This window comes from Anolis sagrei, chromosome 1, assembly GCF_037176765.1.
Source record: "Anolis sagrei isolate rAnoSag1 chromosome 1, rAnoSag1.mat, whole genome shotgun sequence".
In the NCBI taxonomy this organism is placed as follows: domain Eukaryota; kingdom Metazoa; phylum Chordata; class Lepidosauria; order Squamata; family Dactyloidae; genus Anolis; species Anolis sagrei.
The window spans coordinates 178,314,066-178,336,248 of record NC_090021.1 but is presented as its reverse complement, the minus strand read 5'-3'; the positions used below and the strand labels follow the sequence as shown (position 1 = coordinate 178,336,248).

The 22,183-nt window shown below is 40.9% G+C and overlaps 1 protein-coding gene across 1 annotated transcript in view; it reads left to right on the top strand.

The window, feature by feature from the left end:
- PLCL1 (phospholipase C like 1 (inactive)) overlaps nt 1-22,183 on the top strand; it is a 283,836-nt gene that overhangs the window by 215,658 nt on the left and 45,995 nt on the right. Inside the window, exons 2-3 of the mRNA XM_060781101.2 lie at nt 11,257-13,728; nt 17,281-17,484. Of these exons, the coding sequence (XP_060637084.1) occupies nt 11,257-13,728; nt 17,281-17,484 (2,676 nt within the window). The remainder of the gene's footprint in view (nt 1-11,256; nt 13,729-17,280; nt 17,485-22,183) is intronic.

The window sequence follows — 22,183 nt, the reverse complement described above, 5'->3', positions numbered from 1 at the left end:
CAAATAATATGCTGTGTCCAGTTTGGTTCATCAGGTGCTCTGCTATGGCTGACTTCTCTGGCTGGTTGAAGTAGTTTGCAGTGCCTTTCATGTTCCTTGATCCATGTTTGGGCAATGCTGCTGCATTTGATGGTCCCTATGTAGACTTGTCCACAGCTGCACTGTATACGGTAGACTCCTGCAGAGGTGGGAGGATCCCTCTTGTCCTTTGCTGAACATAGCATTTGTGGATTTTCTTGGTGGGCCTATAGATAGTTTGTATGTTGTGTTTCCTCATCAGCTTCCCTATGCGGTCAGTGGTTCCCTTGATGTATGGTAAGCACACTTTTCCTCAGGGTGGATTTTTGTCTTTACTCTCATGGTTTGTTCTTGGTCTTGCAGCTCTTCTGATGTCTGAGGTGGTGTCTCCATTGGCCTGTAGAACCCAGTGTAGGTGTTTCAATTCACCTTGGAGGAGGTGGAGTTCGCAAATAGAGTATATCGCTGTTTGCATATTGATCCAATATCAAGGCCTTCTGGTAGCTCTGATATGAGTGGCATGGCACTTGTCTTCTAGATTTTAATCTGAACTTTAGATTTAGCACTTGTTCTTGTTATATTTACAGTTTTGATATAGGACTGAGTGCATTGCATGTCTTCTTTAAAGTTTGGGCTAAAACCTGGGGTGCATTTACCTCTTCAATTGACATTGGAGTTTCCAGCTGCTGTTTTCAAACCCACTTACACAGAATGGGCCAAAAGTCACAAAGGGGTCTGAGGTTTTAATAACTTTTGTATAAGAAATAAAGAGAGCTAGTATTAACACCGTGATCAATCCATGTGCTTTGGAGTAGCTTGATTAATTTATGTTCATAAGTTAGCAAACTGGGTTGAATCATAGAATCATAGAATCAAAGAGTTGGGAGAGACCTCATGGGCCATCCAGTCCAACCCCCTGCCAAGAAGCAGGAATATTGCATTCAAAGCACCCACAACAGATGCCCATCCAGTCTCTGTTTAAAAGCTTCCAACGAAGGAGCCTCCACCACACTCCGGGGCAGAGAGTTCCACTGCTGAACAGCTCTCACAGTCAGGAAGTTTTTCCTAATGTTCAGGTGGAATCTCCTTTCTTGTAGTTTGAAGCCATTGTTCTTTGTCCTAGTCTCCAGGGAAGCAAAAAGCAAGCTTGCTCCCTCCTCCCTGTGACTTACTCTCACATATTTATACATGGCTATCATGTCTCCTCTCAGCCTTCTTTTCTTCAGGCTAAACATGTCCAGCTCTTTAATCCGCTCCTCGTAGGGCTTGTTCTCCAGACCCTTGATCATTTTAGTCACCCTCCTCTGGACACATTCCAGCTTAGAATCAACATCTCCCTTCAATTGTGGTGCACAGAAATGGACACAGTATTCAATGGCCCTCATCCTGTCTCCTCTCAGCCTTCTCTTCTTCAGGCTAAACATGCCCAGCTCTTTAAGCCGCTCCTCATAGGGCGTGTTCTCCAGAACCTTGATAATTTTAGTTGCCCGCCTCTGTACACATTCCAGCTTGTCAGTATCTCCAATATGCCAGTTGTATGAGTCCCATGGATTGTCTGAAACTCATTATATATTTATAATTATTGTTTTCAGATGTGGTATTCTAATATTTTAGTATTGATATTATAACAAAATACATAATTGCCTTCAATTCTGAAGCAGGTATGAAGACTGAGGTGGTGTTGGTATTTAATATATATAATTTTACACTAGAGCATACTGAAATCCATTTCAGGATGGTGCCATGCTACAAACAGAGACTGCAAAATAGTTATGTTAAGTCAAAGGCTTCAATTTGCTGGGAGAAATCTGATTTAAAAATAAACTCCAAAAATGATATGCAATTACCCAGGCTTTAATATTATAAATAGATATATTGTGCCAAAATAGAAGCTCCCCTTCTATGTAGAATTTTTTTTTCATGGTTCTCCTTTGGATTTATCACAAACTGAAAACGAGAAGAAACATTTCAAAATGAAGGCCACACATGTAAGAAGTAAAAAGGTGGCAGGGGAGGGTCACAAGACACAAGAATTCATCAAATTGGAACTTATTTCAAAACCCGCAAGCAGGCGGTACCTTTCCTTAGAAGATCAGGTTTCACTCAAAGTCATAAAACCATCTGTTTGGGGGAAATTCTGAAACCCAGAATTAAAAGCCAGAAGAAAAGGCAAAGAAAGAGGGAGAACTTCTTGTAATCTGCACGCCGCTTTGAGGGCCCATCCAGGCACATTTTCTCTGGCCAGGACAAAGTTGTGTCCCCTTGGTCAATGTTGTATGCCAACCTCAAAAACTGTGGCATAGACACCAAGAACTGGGAAGCCCTGGCCCTTGAGTGCTCTAACTAGAGGTCAGTTGTGACCAGCAGTGCTGCAGAATTTGAAGAGGCACAAATGGAGGGTGAAAGGAAGAAATGTGCCAAGAGGAAGGCACGTCAAGCCTGACCGGGACCGTCTTCTGTCTGGAAACCAATGTCCTCACTGCAGGAGAACATATGGATCAAGAATAGGACTTCACAGCCACCTACGAACTCATCACCAAGACACCACATTTGGAAGACAATCATCCTCAAGCTATGAGGGATTGCATAAGTTGTACGTGTACATCTTTTTACAAGGAGAGGAATCAGGGACAGTCATGGATAACCCAGTAACATCTCCCTGTTCTATGCCACTAGTACACCACTAAACCCATCTGGACAGATGGCCAGGCAGCCTGTAAAAAGTGACAATAATTACAAAGTTCTGTTCCTAGCTTGAAAGTGTATGTTCCTGTTCCATTGTGTAGTGCTGACTTGGACAGAAGTAGTCCTATCCCAAAAAATTGTTTGTGTGGCAGATACTTTATGAAACATGTGCTGAGCACAGTTTCTCTGGCCTGCACATAAAATGGAACTTAAGCAGATATGGAGATGTCCACACATCCCATATCTGAACCTCCAGGGTTTTTTACTACCTACTACAGACTGAAGGAGGGACATTGAAGTGCTAGAAAGTAACGCAAATACTGAGAGGCAAGGTCATGCAGGTGGCTAAGAAGAAAAGCCATGTATAACCCAGAAACAGGACCCTGTTGTTGGATGCCACAAGTACACAACCAAATCCATCTAGACAGATGGCCAGGCTGTAAGAATAATAGATAATGACAAAGTTCTGTTCCAGGCTTAAAAGTGTGTGTTCCTGTATGTGTCTGCTGGCTTAGGCAGTAGTGGTCATACCCCATGAAGTTTGTTTGTGTGGGAGATAGTTCGTGAAATGTCTGGAGGGCAAAAGAACGGAACTTTTGCGGTTATCCGTAAATCCAAATCTCTGCATATCTGCATATCCTCATCCCACGAGGTCCTTAAAAAATAGCTGATTTCCGACAGAAGTGCTGCAGTGGACATCTTGGAAGCATCTCAGAACAAAGCATCAGATCTGGACAACCGAGGCAGCAATCCTGGGAACAACAGGTCTGTTTGTGGACCTTTCCTGAAGTCCTAGGATTTTTTGCCCCTCACTAAAACATGTGCTTAAGTGCTGTCTGGAAGCGCCCTGAGTTTCCATAATAATAGTAATGTATTGTCGAAGGCTTTCATGGCTGGAATCACTGGGTTGTTGTAGGTTTTTTCAGGCTCTAGGCACTGTCAGGCCATTATATGCTAATCAAGGTGGTCAGTTAAAACATTCACACCTAGCTCCAGCAGACAAGAGTCCTTTGTCTCACCCTGGTCATTCCACAGATATATAAACCCTTTTTCCTAGTTCCAGCTGACCTCACTACCTCTGAGGATGCTTGCCATAGATGCAGGCGGAATGTCAGGAGAGAATGCCTCTAGACCAGTGTTTCTCAACCTGGGGGTCGGGACCCCTGAGGGGGTCGTGAGGGGGTGTCAAAGGGGTCGCCAAAGACCATCAGAAAACATATTTATTTATTTATTTATTTACTTTACTTCTATACCGCTGTTCTCAGCCCGGAGGCGACTCACGGCGGTTCACAAGACACAAGACACAAGACACAGGACACATAGTATTTTCTGGTGGTCATTGGGATTCTGTGTGGGAAATTTGATCCAATTCTATTGTTGGTTGAGTTCAGAATGCTCTTTGATTGTAGGTGAACTATAAATCGCAGCAACTACAACTCCCAAATGTCAAGGTCTATTTTCCCCAGACTCTACCAGTGTTTACATTTGGGCATACTGAGTATTTGTGCCAAGTTTGGTCCAGATCCATCCTTGTTTGAGTCCACAGTGCTCCTCTGGATATAGGTGAACTACAACTCCCAAACTCAAGGTCAATGCCCACAAAACCCTTCCAGTGTTTTCTGTTCGTCATGGGAGTTCTTTGTGCCAAGTTCGGTTTAAATCTATCGCTGGTGGAGTTCAGAATGCTTTTTGATTATAGGTGAACTATAAATCCCAGCAACTACAACTCCCAAATTACAAAATCAATCCTCCCCCAACCCCACTAGCATTCACATTTGGGCATATTGGGTATTTGTGCTCAATTTAGTCCAGTGAATGAAAATATATCCTGCATATCGGATATTTACATTACGATTTATAACCGTACTAAAATAACAGGTATCAAGTAGCAACAAAAACAATATTATGGTTGGGGGTCACCACAACATATGGAACGGCATTAAGGGGTCACTGCTCTAGACCATGGCCATATAGCCCGAAAAAACCTACAACAACCCAATAATAATAATAATAATAATAATAATAATAATAATAGTCTTTCAAGTTCATCTCTATGTCTTCTAGAATATAATTTCCTTTTCAATTTGGCCTTTCCTGTTAGCTAGTTTTTCATATTGAAGTTTGTAGATTGGTAGGAGGGATCTATATATTTTAAAATATTTGTTGCACTTAAAGTGGCAAACATGATTTTTGATTGGACAGGAAGTGTTCTATTCGTAGTTCATTGGCTGTTTGCCTTTGACAATCGGATTGGCTGAGTCGTTGGAATGAAAAATAGATCTGCCATTTTGCCCATCTGGGTTGCCCAGGGAACGGGTTAGCAAGTGACTAAATGTCGGATCCACAATTCTTAACTGTTCCCTCTACATCTACTGAAACAGAGGGAAATGAGGTAATATGGGAGGAAACTGATTTTTGGTGGAAAAGAATAACACATGTTTGAATTTCGGATGATGGACTCCATTTTGAGTTCTCAGATAATGCTGGCATACAACTCAGAGAATCTCTGAACATTGGCTTTGTTGGCTGAGGTTTCTGGAAGTTGAGAGATAACAGCATCTTTTCACCCTGGCTTGGGAAGCACTGCTTAAGAATTATGGGAAAGAGCATGGGTTGGTAGAAGAGTCTGAAAATATACTGTATATACTCGAGTATAAACCTAGTTTTTCAGCCCTTTTTTTAGGCTGAAAAAGCTCCCCTCGGCTTATACTCGAGTCAAGTTGTTGTTGTTCATTCGTTCAGTCGTCTCCGACTCTTCGTGACCTCATGGACCAGTCCACGGCAGACCTCCCTGTCGGCCGTCGCCACCCCCAGCTCCTTCAAGGTCAGTCCAGTCACTTCAAGGATGCCATCCATCCATCTTGCCCTTGGTCGGCCCCTCTTCCTTTTGCCTTCCACTTTCCCCAGCATGATTGTCTTCTCTAGGCTTTCCTGTCTCCTCATGATGTGGCCAAAGTTCTTCAACTTTGTCTCTAGTATCCTTCCCTCCAGTGAGCAGTCGGGCTTTATTTCCTGGAGGATGGACTGGTTGGATCTTCTCGCAGTCCAAGGCACTCTCAGAACTTTCCTCCAACACCACAGCTCAAAAGCATCGATCTTCCTTCGCTCAGCCTTCCCTAAGGTCCAGCTCTCACATCCGTAGGTTACTACAGGGAATACCATGGCTTTGACTAGGCGGATCTTTGTTGCCAGTCTGATGTCTCTACTCTTTACAGCGGTGACCAGGGGAGCATTTGCACAGCTTAGGCTCGTGCGCCAGCTGCGCCCGTACCTTGGGAAGTCTGACTTGGCCACGGTGGTACACGCTCTGGTCACATCCCGTCTTGACTACTGCAACGCTCTCTACGTGGGGCTGCCCTTGAAGACGGCCCGGAAGCTTCAGCTAGTCCAGCGTGCGGCAGCCATGTTACTAACAGGAGCAGGACGCAGGGAGCATACAACGCCTTTGTTGTTCCAGCTCCACTGGCTGCCGATCTGCTACCGGGCCCAATTTAAGGTGCTGGTGCTATCCTACAAAGCCCTAAACGGTTCCGGCCCAAAATACCTTTCGGACCGCATCTTGGCCTATGAGCCCACGAGGGCCTTGAGATCGTCTGGGGAGGCCCTTCTCTCGATCCCGCCTGCTTCACAGGCACGTCTGGCAGGGACGAGAGAGAGGGCCTTCTCGGTGGTGGCCCCCCGGCTGTGGAACACCCTCCCTGTTGACATCAGACAGGCGCCCTCCCTTATGTCTTTCCGTAAGAGCCTAAAGACATGGCTATTTGAGAAGGCATTTAACTGAGTGCTACATTAACTGGTAATGACAACTGGAACGGAATATGGATTACGAGATTGGTTATGATTCTACGATAAGACGGAGCGGATTATTTTAGTGTAATTATATGATTGTGTATTAGTGATATGTTGGTTTTTTCGTTATGGCTTTATTGTAAATTGTCTTTTATATGTTGTACACCGCCGTGAGTCGCCCTAGGGCTGAGAACGGCGGTCAACAAATGCAGCAAATAAATAAATAAATAAATAAATACTATTTTATCGAGACTGGACATTGCTCTCCTCCCAAGAAGTAAGCGTCTTCTGATTTCCTGGCCACAGTCTGCATCTGCAGTAATATTTGCGCCTAGAAATACAAAATCTGTCACGGCCTCCGCATTTTCTCCCTCTATTTTCCAGTTGTCAATCATTCTTGTTGCCATAATCTTGGTTTTTTTGATGTTTAGCTGCAACCCAGCTTTTGCGCTTTCTTCTTTCACCTTGATTAGAAGGCTCCTCAGCTCCTCCTCGCTTTCGGCCATCAGAGTGGTGTCATCTGCATATCTGAGGTTGTTAATGTTTCTTCCTGCAATTTTCACCCCAGCTTTGCATTCATCAAGCCCCGCACATCGCATGATGTGTTCTGCATACAAATTAAAAAGGTTGGGTGAGAGTATGCAGCCTTGCCGGACGCCTTTCCCAATCTTGAACCAGTCTGTTGTTCCGTGGTCAGTTCTGACTGTTGCTACTTGGTCCTTGTACAGATTCCTCAGGAGAGAGACAAGGTGGCTTGGGATGCCCATCCCACTCGAGTCAAGGTTTATTTATTATTTTACTCTATTGTTGTTGTTATTATTGTTGTTGTGGTTATTACATTTATAGGTTAGCTTTATTATTCTTATTATTATTACATTTATTATTTTACTCTATTATTATTGGAAGGATATGTAAATACGTGTACATTGAAGAAGGTTAGAATACTGGTTTAATCAGAGTTGGAATAGTAATAAACAGTCAACCTACTGATGACTCAATTAATGTAATTTTATTGGTATCTATTTTTATTTTGAAACTGACCCATAGCTGCTGCATTTCCCATCCTTGACATATACTCGAGTCAATACATTTTCCCAGTTTTTTTGTGGTAAAATCAGGTGCCTCGGCTTATATTCGGGTCGGCTTATACTCGAGTATATACGGTATGTGAATTTCTCCATGTTAGTGCATCATTTTCTGTGCGCTTTTAACTTGTAGAGGTTTAGTTTTTTCTCTATCTCTACTGTATCTCCAGTGCATACATTCAGATATTATTCGATTACAAGTCCTAGCAACTTTAGTCCGCAAACTTTTTAAACTGAGGACCCGATCTCAGTCTCTCAAACTGTAGGAGGACTGGATTATAATTTGGAAAAAAAATATGAATGAATTCCTATGCACACTGCACATAACTTATTTGTACTGCAAAACACACTTAAAAACAATACAATAATTAAAATGAAGAAGAAGAAGAATAAATATAAACTTATTAGTATTTTAATGGGAAGTGTTGGCCTGCTTTTAGCTGATGAGATAGGGTTGTTGTTGTTGTAGTTGTTGTTGTTGTGTGCTTTCAAGTCGTTTCAGACTTAGGTTGACCCTGAGTGAGGGCCGGGTAAATGACCTTGGAGGGCCGTATCCTACCCCCGGGCCTTAGTTTGAGGACCCCTGGTCAATATAACTTGGTGATGAATGCCAGAAGCATGCATTTGAACAATATATGGAACAAATCGTACCTATGCTCTGTCCCACCTACTTTTTATACCCCACTTTGTACCCACAGACATTTTCTGTGTATATGTATATCTCATTTCATTGGTTTTGTGGTTACTTCTGTGTGCTTTGACCAAGCCCTTGCTGAAGAAATTCCTAGCCTGCATTGTCCTCATGATGTTAACAATTTCTGGGATGTATTCTCTTTTTTTGTTAAATATTTGAGTTTGGAAATATTTTAAATTGGAGATGGGAGGAAGGAATATCTTATTTTTCTCCACATCTTCCCACTTTAATGATTCAACAGCTGCTGACCATTCTGAAACATAGAGTTGCTACTCAGAGACTGTTAAGGAATGAATGGACATTCTGAAACAGTTTACCGTTGGCTTGCCAGGCATTTCGCCATAATCTTTCATGCCATTCAATGCTTTCATGTCTTATCACGTTTAGCTATTGACATTGGATTCAAGCCTCTACATCAGCGGTTCTCACCCTGTGGGTCCCCAGATGTTTTGGCCTTCAACTCCCAGAAATCCTAACAGCTGGTAAACTGGCTGGGATTTTTGGGAGTTGTAGGTTTAGTCACCTGGGGACCCAGATGTTAAGAACCACTGCTCTATATGTTCATTACAAGCAAACCATGTATATGAACCAATTCCTGTACTCATCCAACCCACATTATAATTTGGTAATGGGCTGCTTCTTACACAGTATCCACTTTACAACAATGTGTGAAGTAAGTTTCAATCACACTGGAACAAAACTTCTAGCTGTTGTTATTGTACAATGAGCAGTCTTTTTAAATGGGTGTTTGTATTTAATAGGTACCATATCTTTGTGAATTATCACAAGCACAGACAATTCATCTCTCCTGCATCTTCCCTCCATTTTCAATGAATAGGTTTCCCTCCTACCACATATTGATGTTGTTGGGGTTTTTGTTTTGTTCTGTGCAACATCATTTGTTCCCCAGTGTTGACAAAGTTTCCGTCTTCAGTGATTAGATTACACAAACAGAATGCTCAGAGTCTTCTTGTCCATAATATCATTAGAAAGGAAGGAGAGAAAATATGTGGTTTATTAATTCAAGTAACGTTCATAAAAATAAAACTAGGCTACATCACTTACAGAACAAGGAAGTGCCTTCTATGTGGTAGGACCGTGTACTGTTCGATCATACTGCTTTACGCATTTTGGAGTAGGGTGAAACTGCTGGCAGTGGTAGAATCTTGCAACTTGGCACTCTATTGTTGGTTTCATTTTAATACCATTGTTTAAATAGTATTGTTTAAATAGTATTATTTCTAGATTTGTTTAAGACTATGATTATTTATTATTATTATTATTAACTTTATTTGTACCCCGCTAACATCTCCCGAAGGACTCGGTGCGGCTTACATAGGCCAAGGCCCTCAATAAAATAACAGCCTAACAAATACACAATAAAACCCAAGCAACCAATAAACATTAAGCAATAAACAATAAAACATTAAACAATAACATCATGACACAGTTAAAACTAGGGCCGGGCCAAATGTAATGAATAAAAATTAAAAGTGCTGGACATGACAGGTAAATGTAAGGATTTTAGGGTAGGTGCAATGTGCAGGCAATCTTAAATCTCTAATAAAGTGTGTTTGGGACATGATGCTGGGAGCTTCCTATTCTGGAAAGGCACACTGGAACAGCCAGGTCTTCAATCTCTTCCTAAAGATTGCCAACGTTGGGGCTTCTCTGATGTCCTTGGGGAGAGAGTTCCAGAGTCGGGGGGGCCACCACAGAGAAGGCCCTGTCCCTCGTCCCCACCAAACTCACTTGCGACGCAGGAGGGATCGTGAGCAGGGCCTCTCCAGATGAACGGAGTGATCATGTGGGTTCATATACAGAGATGCGGTCAACTATGATCCTGTTGACATCTAGCCTGGCAGTAAGCTCCATTGAATTCAGGAAATGTACCTCTGATCAGGAAGTATATAGGACTGCACTGTGAGATACTTTGCTACCACAATAAGAATTGTGGTTCTGGTATTTGGAATTCGAGTCAGTGCCATGCAAGGAACATTTGTCTGTACAGCAAGACTTTCTCCTCCTCTCTCCCCTTGCATCCTTCATGCACCCATCACCTCATTTTGAGATGGTCTTCTAATTTGCTAGAGCATGTTTGGGAGATACGCAGATGTGGGAGGTGATATAATTTCTGTCAATGTTGTTCATATGCTTGATGAGTGGACACAGTCTGTCAGTTCATTACAAATAGACAAACTGCTCCATAAGATGAATTTTGATCCAGCCATGCAGCTAGAAAGACTTCCATTTGTACACTCGACTTAATGATTTTGTAGAACTTGACTCCGAAAAAAATTGAGGTGGGAGTCAATGACTGCACATATTAAAATTAGCTTCACTTCACTTTGCTGCTATGGAATATTTGGTCACTGGTTTCTAACTATTAGGCACATAGTTAAGCATGCATATGAGTCCCATTGATTTTAATTGGAAGTCTATATAAAGAAAAATGTAATGTTCATTTGTGGGATTAACATAACTCAAAGACCACAAGGCGAATTGACACCAAATTTGGACAAAATACACTTATCAGGCTAACGAGTGACCATCACTCATAAAAACACTGGAAAACACAGTGGAAGAGACTTTAAAAGCCAAAAAATAACAAATACATTACAATGCATGCACAAAACTACATATATACACATATACACAAATATACACACACATATATACACACACAAAACACATATACACAGACTGGGCCACAGCCATGCATGGCAGGGGATGGCTAATAATTAATAAAGTTCATGGTATGCAAGATGAATCTAATGCAGCACAGCCATATACTGTTGTGCTACAGTAAACTATAGATAAATTCATGATAACTGAAGACTGCATATTATAGCCTATACATGTACAAAATAGCATCCATGTATTCTAATCGTTCAAAATAGTAATTGAATTTCTACTTTTTATATAATGTGTATGACTTTCACGTAATCATCAATAGTTAATATACTATGTTTAATTGCTTTACAGGACCCTGCAAACCAAAAATGTGGGCAGAAGAAAACCGTCTCCTTCAGCAGCATGCCATCGGAGAAGAAAATCAGCAGCGCAAATGACTGCATCAGCTTCATGCAAGCGGGTTGTGAACTGAAGAAAGTCCGGCCAAATTCTCGTATTTATAATCGATTTTTTACTCTTGACCCTGACTTACAAGCACTACGTTGGGAGCCATCAAAAAAAGATCCTGACAAGGCTAAACTTGATATTTCTGCTGTAAAAGAAATCCGATTGGGTAAAAACACTGAAACATTCAGAAACAATAGTCTGGCGGATCAGATTTCTGAAGACTGTGCCTTTTCCATAATACATGGGGGGAATTATAACTCTCTGGACTTGGTTGCCAATTCAGCAGATGTGGCCAACATTTGGGTATCAGGTTTGAGGTACTTGGTTTCCCGAAGCAAGCAATGTCTGGATTTAATAGAAGGTAGTCAGAATACTCCACGATTTGTGTGGCTTAAATCTGTGTTTGAAGCTGCAGATGTGGATGGCAACGGGATCATGTTAGAAGATACAGCTGTGGAATTAATAAAACAGCTGAACTCTGCCTTAAAGGAGTCAAAAATCAGGTTAAAATTTAAGGAAATCCAGAAGAGCAAAGAGAAGCTAACAACTCGTGTAACAAAAGAGGAATTTTGTGAAGCATACACTGAGCTTTGCACTAGACCTGATGTTTATTTTTTGCTGGTGCAGATATCCAAAAACAAAGAATACTTAGATGCCAATGACCTCATGCTTTTTTTAGAAGCCGAGCAAGGGGTCACAAATATAACTGAAGAAATGTGTCTTGATATTATTCGTAGGTATGAATTTTCAGAGGAAGGGCAGTTGAAGGGTTTTCTTGCAATTGATGGATTTACTCAATATTTGTTGTCTCCAGAATGTGAAATTTTTGATCCCACACATAAAAAGGTTGTCCAAGACATGACCCAGCCTTTATCACATTACTATATCAATTCATCTCACAATACCTACCTGATAGAAGACCAGGTCCGAGGGCCGGCAGATATCAATGGCTATGTCAGAGCACTGAAGATGAACTGTAGAAGTATTGAACTTGATGTTTGTGATGGACCAGACAAGGAGCCCATAATCTGTAATCGTAACAGCATGACATCACCTCTGTCCTTTCAATGTGTCATTGATGTGATCAACAAATTAGCCTTCGTTTCATCAGAGTATCCTCTTATTCTCTGTTTGGAAAACCACTGCTCTATACAGCAGCAAAAAGTCATGGTTAAACAAATGAAGAAGACCTTTGGAACCAAGTTGTACACTGACGCACCATTCCCATCGGAGACATACCTTCCCTCTCCAGAAAAACTGAAAAAGAAAATCATTGTGAAAGGGAAGAAACTACCTTCCGGTGAAGATTTATTAGAGGGAGAAGTCAGTGATGAAGATGAAGAGGCCGAAGTATCTCGAAGAATGTCTGAAGTGTCTGAGGTGTTACCTAAGAGATCCTGGTTGTGCAAGGAACTGTCTGATCTTGTCTCTATATGTAAATCTGTCCAGTTCACAGATTTTGAGAGCTCCATGAAAAACCAAAATTACTGGGAATTCTGTTCCTTCAGTGAAGCTGAAGCCAGTCGAATTGCAAATGAGTGTCCAGAGGACTTTGTAAATTATAATAAGAAATTTCTGTCTCGGATATACCCTAGTCCCATGAGAATAGATTCTAGTAACCTAAATCCACAAGATTTCTGGAACTGTGGCTGCCAGATAGTAGCAATGAATTATCAAACACCAGGACCCATGATGGATTTACATACGGGCTGGTTTTTACAAAACGGGGGATGTGGTTATGTCCTGAGACCTTCCGTTATGCGGGAAGAGATTTCTTACTTCAGTGCAAATACAAAAGGCATAGTCCCAGGGGTTTCCCCTCAAGTCCTACATGTCAAAATCATCAGCGGCCAGAACTTTCCAAAGCCCAAAGGTGCTTGTGCCAAAGGGGATGTCATAGATCCCTATGTTTGTCTAGAAATCCATGGTATTCCTGCAGATTGTACAGAGCAGAGAACTAAAACTGTACAGCAGAACAGTGATAACCCTATTTTTGACGAGAGTTTTGAGTTTGAGATAAATCTGCCAGAACTTGCTATGATGCGGTTTGTCGTGTTGGATGATGATTATATTGGCGACGAGTTCATAGGTCAATGTGCCATCCCTCTAGAGTGTTTGCAGCCTGGCTATAGACATATCCCTCTACGCTCTTTTGTGGGAGATGTCATGGAGCACGTTACACTTTTTGTGCACATCGCCATAACAAATCGACGTGGAGGAGGGAAGACACAAAAGCGTGGCCTGACTGCAAGAATAGGGATGAAAACAAGAGACTATACAATGCTGAGGAATACAGGCTTAAAGATTCTGGATGACATCTTCAAATTAGCAGTTCATCCGTTAAGAGAAGCAACTGACATGAGAGAGAACATACAGGTAATGTAATATTTGGTTTCATTCGTCACCCCTTTTTATATATGAGAATTTGATTTAACAAGGTTAAACTCATTAGCACTTCTAATGATATTTTGATAATTTGGGGTGTGTAGTTTCTAACAAATGACACAGCACTCCATTAATAAACAGTATTGTAGTTCACTTTGTGGCACACGTTCTGCGAGACCCTGTCGCTCAAGTGCCAATGATCTGACCCTAATGTTAAGATGTCCTTTGCTTCCCTTGTAGTTGGAAGTTCTCAACTTCCACCATGCTGTTGTCCTTGTTCTTCTGGATTTCTCTGCAACTATGGGCATGAGCCAGTACATGCAGTTTTCAAAAGAGATGGTCTTCTCCAGGTGATGGGGCAATTGGTTTCACACGCATGGTACACACTGCATGTACATCATCATGTGTGACTCATACCATGCATTTGTACACATATGTCCAGTTCCTATGATCCTTCTCTCCACCACCCCACTTCACCCCTTTCTGGGAGGAAGGATTTCAGGAATCAGATGCAAGTCCATACAAATTTATGTGTGTATGCATTGGATGACACATGACTTCGTATATACAGTGTGTATAGACAGGTATATGTACTGCACAGTCCTGATGACCCAGGCCAATATCAAATGCATGCTAGAGCCCATTGTGGTCCCTTCACAGCAAAAACCCACATATGACATCATTTCCTCTTTATTTGTTTTTGCATGGTAGAAAATGTTAACTTATTGCAGACAATTTTGTACTTCCACATCTGGGAGTAAGTCCTGTTGAATCCAGCAGAGCTTACCCCTTGATTGACAGGAAGAAAATTACAACGTTGACCTTCTTTGCACTGTTATCTTCTTTGAGGACCCAATCCCATTTACTCAGGGACCTGGAAGTATTGGTTGAGCATTCCTTAACTGGAATCCCAAAGTCTAGAATACTCCAAACCTTTCCACATAAGTGTTTGAGATAAGAGTTATTTTTACTTCCTGGTAGTTCAATGTCCACAAAAGTTGTTTCATGCAGAAAATTATGAAAATATTTGTACAAAATTACTTTCAGGTTATGTGTACAAGAGGATACATGAAACATAAAGGGATTTTGTGTTTAGATTTGAGTCCCATCTCTAAGATATACACTATATACAGGTGTTCCAACCCCCCCCCCCAAAAAAAATTCCAACTACTTCTGAGTTACTCAGTCCGTGCTTTGTAAAAGCATCAGCAGAAAAGAACATAATGTCCATCCAACATTCATTTAAAGATATGATAGAGAAAAGGCGTTTTAATGGTGTTGGTGGAGCTTTTTTTCTACCAGGAGAAAATATTGTACATTTCCTGTACTGACACAAATTTTGTCCACAGCATAATTTGTAAGCAAGGGATAAGAAGTGTGAACTCTTGATTTTTTACACACTTTAAAAGTCAGATTATAACTAATGCATAAATGTATGCAGTTGCAAGATGTGCATTTAGATGGAAAAAAACTCTGTCAATGTTTGTAGGAAAAGCAATCAATTTGATAGTTTCTCATGTTTGCTTTTTTATTGGGAAATGCTTAGCTAATATGCTTGGACAAAGAAGGACAAATCCTACATGTGAAATAAATGTTCATAATACCAAATTATAGAGAGTTGCTTCTTCCACTTTTGCAAACTATAATCAGCTCCATACACACAGATGTTCCATTCATTTTCTGCTCTACTTGGATTATAATTGGGTGTAGCAGAAGGCAGGTTCTTGCCAGTTTATATCATCTTTGGATGGACGTGATCCAGGTGGCCTTCTCATTACCAGTGTCTGTTATGGAATGTTGTCCAAATCCATGAGCACTGAACTTGTGATGAACAGCAAATTGGTATTCAGCCATTGACAGAAGCGAGATAAGAGTTTAATACCTGTGCTGGGCAGTGGTTCAGTTATAAATTGTATAATTATTGAACTGGAAGAGGGCCGTGTAACTTGTACTATAGAATCATAGAATTAGAAGAGACCCCAAGGGCTGTCCAGTTCAAACCCCTGCCATGTAAGATCACACAACCAAAGCACACAACACACAACCAAAGCACTCCTGACCACAAGTGAACTGCCTGTCAAACTGGTGGACTGTGTTCAGCTTGATGGTTTACAGCAGGCATGGGCAAACTTCGGCCCTCCGGGTGTTTTGGACTTCAACTCCCACAATTCTTAACAGCCAGTAGGCTGTTAGGAATTGTGGGAGTTGAAGTCCAAAACACCCAGAGGGCCGAAGTTTACCCATGCCTGGATTACAGTGACAAAGCTAAGTATTTGATTGATTATTTTATTTATATATTTATTTATTTTGGGTATTTTTACTCAAGGCAGCTTCCAGGCAGCACATATTTGATGCCTACAAGTAAACACAATAAAATACATATCAAAAACAATAATTATGAATAGTTAAAAGATTAAGTTAATACAATAAAATCTACTAAAAAAGGAACACCAGCTTGGTGGCCATTGTCTTGCCGAGTTCCCATTAAACTTGACCGTAATCTGTTTCCATAGCAATGGTCTTCATTGCCATCATCAAAGTCTGCATAGATTACCCAAAGGCCTGGTCCCACATTCTTGTTTTTAATTTCATTCTAAAAGAGAGGAGGGATGAAGATGACCTAATTTCCCCGGGGAGTGAATTCCACAGGTGGGGGGCCACCACCGAGAAGGCCCTGTCCCTCTTCCCCACAGGGGCGGGGCTGAGAGCAGGGCCTCTCCAGAAGATCTTAAACTCCTAGGTGGAACGTAGAAGGAGATACATTCGGACAGGTACGCTGGGACGAAACTGTATAGGATTTTATAGGTCAAGAAAGCTTGATTATAACCACATTTCACATGTGTTTAAATTTGTGATTAATAATTAAATACGATGGCCAGAAATGGGGAAAAAACCATCTCTTTTGGACTGCATATCCCAGGATCCCCAAGCCAGCGTTGTCTGTGGAATGTCTGGGAAGTGGTCCAAAAAAGCAATTTTTACAAGTTCTGCTCTTGATGAAATGGACTCTGAAGACCATTCAATCTTTTTGGTACATATTTGTTCAGTTTTAATTTCTTTTTTTGGTTATGTTGACTATTTGTGCTCATCCAAATCAGGCTTAGATACCTAACCTTATGAAGAATTGACCATTTTAGAAATGTAACTAAAGAGTTAAAAATACGTCATGGAGAGCAGCAGTGATAGAGTTACATTGGTTTCCTCACCCATCCGAATGTCCCTGTGATGTTACTGACCTTTCCCCACATCTTCTATTCCCACTGTTTTTCTTCTCTCTCATCTTCTTCCAGAAATAAAACTAGCTTTGCCTCACTAGTAAGTAGTTTAGCACCTTAGAGAACTCTCATATGAAGTTCCTACAACAAAGCCTTGAGTGTCTTTCATTAAGCCTTTGATGTCTTTGCTCCCTGAACAGGATCTTTAGCCCCTGCACCTGCCCTCCATTAACTCTGTCTCTTGATATCCTCACACCTTTATAAAATAAACTGGGATGATATTCTCCAGCAAGTAGAAACTGATGCATTTTTCTTCTTTTCTCAACAGAATGCAATTCTCTCTGTTAAGGAGCTTTGTGGGCTCCCACCAATTACCAGTTTGAAGCAGTGCATTTTGTCCATGTCTGCACGGCTTGTCAACAGCGATAACGTTCCTTCAGTGGTCCTCTGTATGAAAGACAACTTCCCTTACCTGGAATCTTTGGGGTCTCTAACAGATGTTCAGAAAAAGGTTCTCGCTGCATACAACCAGGTATGAGCTTGCTTCTGCTTAGCTGAAGTAGTTGTCAGGAATGTCCATAATCCAATGAGATGAGTAGATGCCTTTCCACTGGGACTTTCACCCATTGATACGTCTTCTTAGCCTTGGTGGAAACTAAAATAATAGATTTACAATGGTTGAGTGGTCAAAGCAAGTGAAAGATTTAAGTAGATGATAGAGACCAAGCTTTGATTGGACTCTCAAGATGGGTTTTGTCCCTTGTATTATTATTATTATTATTAATAATAATAATAATAATAACAATAATAATAATTTTTCCTGGGAAAAATTGAGAGCCAAATTGACAAAGAAAAACATGGCTGTGGCTCACAAATGGAACTTTGCAAAAGGAGACAAAGGAGGGCCTGATTCTGGCAGCCCAAGAACAAGCCATTTGAACCAATGCCATCAAAGCCAGAATTGAAAAGTCGACAACAGATCCCAAATGTAGACTCTGCAAGGAAGCAGATGAAACAATAGATCACATCCTCAGCTGCTGCAAGAAGATCGTGCAGACAGACTACAAGCAGAGGCACAACACTGCTGCTCAGATGATTCATTGGAACTTGTGCCACAAATACCATCTGCCTGCGACAAAGAACTGGTGGGATCACAAGCTGGAAAAAGTTACAGAGAATGAACATGTCAAACTCCTCTGGGACTTTCGGATTCAGACTGACAGAGTTTTGGAGCACAATACTCCTGACCTCACAATTGTATTAAAAAACAAAGTATGGATTGTTGATGTTGCAATCCCAGGTGACTGCAGGATTGAAGAGAAACAACTGGAAAAGCTGACACGATATGCGGATTTAAAGACTGAAATGCAAAGACTCTGGCACAAGCCAGTAAAGGTGGTCCCAGTGGTGATCGGCACACTGAGTGCAGTGCCTAAAGACCTTGGCCTGCACTTAAACACAATTGGCATTGACAAAATTACCATCTGCCAGCTGCAGAAGGCCACTTTACTGGGATTTGCACGCATTATTCGCCGATACATCACACAGTCCTAGACCCTTGGGAAGTGTCTGATGTATGATCCAATTCAACAGCCAGCTGTGGACTCATCTTGTTGTGTATTAATAATAATAATAATAATAATAATAATAATAATAATAATCTTTATTTATACCCTGCCACCATCTCCCCAATGGAGACTCGGGATGGCTAACATGAGGCCATGCCCAAAAATAATACAACAAAATAAGATATAAAACAACAGAAAATTAAATGTAACAAAATACATAATGTAACAAAATAAAATAGACAGTGCAGAATAACATAATAAAATCAATCACAAAGGGTGGGCCAAATGTGCAAGATAATGTTAAAAATGTTAAAAATGTTAAACATGTTAAAACCCTGGGTGAGATAGGAAATAGAAAGGTGTATTTGTAAAGGAGGAGCCTGAGAAGGAGGAGCAGTGGGGTTTAGTCTTCATTTAGGGTAGGATAAAGTACATTGTATGTATTTCCTCAGACTTGTTGGACTCAACATCAGCACTTTAGAAGCATTTTCATCGCCCAAAGAAGGTCAAACGGCCCAATCACCTTGGCATGCTCCATTAACTACCCCAACGTCTTTTAAGTTTATAGGATCACAGTATACCCCTGGAGCTGCGTGTAAACTGTCTAATGTGCTCCAGGTTTCCTTGAACCTCCCATAGCTGGGAAAAGATGGTATTTCAAATGAAGGTTCATATTCCAGAATCAAAATGGGGATCAATATTCTCCCATTTTAGGACTAGGAGGCCCTGGTGGTGCAATGGGTTAAACCCTTGTGCTGGCAGGACTGCTGACCGACCGGGAGAGCAGGTTGAGCTCCTTCTGTCAGCTCCAGCTCCCCATGTGGGGACATGAGACAAGCGTCCCACAAGGATGGTAAAACATCAAACATCCAGGCGTCCCCTGGGCAACGTCCTTGTAGATGGCCAATTCTCTCTCACCAGAAGAAACTTGACACAAAAAATATATATTAAAAATTTAGGATTATATTAAGTTCCATTGGACCCTTTGCTTTTTGAATGGCCCAAGAAGCAGTTTTTCAGAGCCAAAGGTGACCATCTGATTTCTTCAGTTTTGAAAAGAAAAGTGAGCATGAAGGATGCGTAGGGTTTGAAAATGGGCTGAGTAGGGCTCCCCTTATTTTCCCCAGTTTGATTTCGTAGTCAATATTAAGTACAGTATTATGTTCTGAATGCTGCATTTTAAAAAGGATAGAAAAACAGCAAAATATTCAGAGAAGTGTGTTTAACTTGATGGTGAGTAGTCTAGAAACCAGGTTTTGTGACGAATGGCTGAAAGAGCTACATACGTTCAGCCTAGAGAACGGATTACGGTAGTGCGAGGGGGCAACATGGTATTGGGCATCTAATATCTGCCTCAGAAGCAAAAAATATTGTTAGACCCTGGGTGCTATGTACTTGCTTTCTGGTCTGCTTTATGCAGCAGTCTTTGGCTGGACAGTTGGACATCATGGATACCTTTGAGGGCCCAGAGATAGGACCAATCTGTGACCATATGTTCCAGTGTATGAAGATTGGATTGTGTGGGCTTGGATTTGTCCTTTACTGTTTACAGTAGGATTTTAGGGGGATTTTTGTTATACTTATTTAGATACATTCTATTTTGTCAAGATTCGCTAAATTTAAAAAAAATGTAGTTCCATATTATATTAACAATTGGGAAACGTAGCTCACATATAAGCTTTTCAAGTGCTTTCAGAAGTGTCCTTGAAAGTCAGGACTTCAGGTGACTTTCAAACTGGCTCAATGTGTGTTTATCCAGAAACAAGTAATGTATTGCTTAGTAAATACACATTTAGTTGAAGCTAAACAATACAACATTAAGCATATTTGCTTAAAAATAAACACCACTGATTGCAATTCACGTTGCCTGTTTGCAAACATCATTCGGTTTGGGCTGTAGAAGGAAAATTCAGGTGTAATTAATTTCTCTTTAAAAGCACTGTAATCTTTCAGAGGTTTAAAGAGCTGTGTATGAATATCTGAGAAAGGGAGACTGGGGTAAAGGTAAAGGTTTCCCTTGACATTAAGTCTAGTCCAACTCTGGGAGGTGGTGCTCATATCCATTTCTAGGCCGATAGCCAGCGTTGCCTGTAGACACCTCCAATTTCATGTGGCCAGCATGACTGCATAGAGCAGTGTTACCTTCCCACAGAAGGGGTACCTATTGATCTGCTCACATTTGCATGTTTTCGAACTGCTAGGTTGGCAGAAGCTGGGCCTAACAGTGGAAGCTCACCCCTCTCCCCAGATTCGAGGTGCCAACCTTTTGGTCAGCAAGTTCAATTGCTCAGCGGTTTAACCTGCTGCACCACAAGGGGGCCTATGAATATCTCTCCTATTCTATAACATGCACACGCAAAGGAATCCAGTAGCATCTTTCACACTAGGTGATCTATTTCGCATAAATATGCATCTGGTGATATGAAAGGTTATTCTTGAGTTATTCTGAATAGAGCTGATGACTTCCTTTATGCATCTTTTTACTAAACTAACACAGATTTCTATGAATCTCTGCAATTCCGTGTCCTGTTGAGTTTGGTAGTTCTTGGATGTTTTTGACAGTTTGGAGTGCTACCCATGTGGACATTTAGCACTTTCAGACTGGTCGCTAAAACAAGATGTCAGTTTTATAATACTGGTGCTCTCCAGATAGGTCAAATTACAATTTCCAATGTTCCCTTGTAGTCTAACGTATCTAGAGGTTGTCATAGACAAGGGAACTTTTGTCGTGCCTGCTTTTGCTTTTCTGTTTAACTGTATCAACCACCAAACATTGTCACAACTACGGTCTTTAAAACTTGGGATGTGACCTAAATAATTGAATTTAAGGTGATGTAAAGTCACCTTAAAGTAGAGTCCATGACATGCAGGTGTGGAGAAGACCACAAGCACAATGGAGGACCTTCTCACAGCGACACCAGAGGCACTCCAAGTGGCCATCTTTTGGTCAAAGGAAATCCAGTATAATGCCAAGTTTTTAACTTTGTTTGTGTGTTTTTTAAAATACATTCTAACTGTATCCTCAATTTGCTTCTGACATGATAAATAAAACAAACTCTGATGTCTCACCATTCAAATAACTCTTTTTCATGTAAAAAAATGTATTAGGAGTGTGAGTATGCATAAAATTAATGTTGGAGATACTATGAAAGGAGAGTACACAAATAGATAAACTGACCCGAGGCAGGCAAGGACAATAGGTTCAATTTGGATTACATCAGTATTTTAAAAGACCAATTGAAATATGTGGTGTTTTTGCTTCAATAGGTATACTTCATTGATTTCACTTAGTCTTATGTAGGTATGATTAAATTTGGATCCACCCAGTAACCACAAATATCCCAAACTACTTTTTTTAATATTTTGTGAGCATCTTCTTAGTCCTCTACCTTGATTGCAAAGTAACTTGGATATGTCACATTCCACCAAAATAATTTTGCACAATCTTCCTCAGTCTGGTAGCCTTCAGATACTTTGAATTACAACTGCCAATGGCCAAGATTGATAGGAGTTGTTATCAGAAATAGTTCTGTATTCTATTTGATTAAAAATAATCATCACTGTTAAGTTAATGGGCTGTCTCTGAATAAATTGACTGCAAGTGTTCTAATTATGTTTTTTGCTAACAGGCAAGGTATAATAAATAAAACAATTGATATGTAT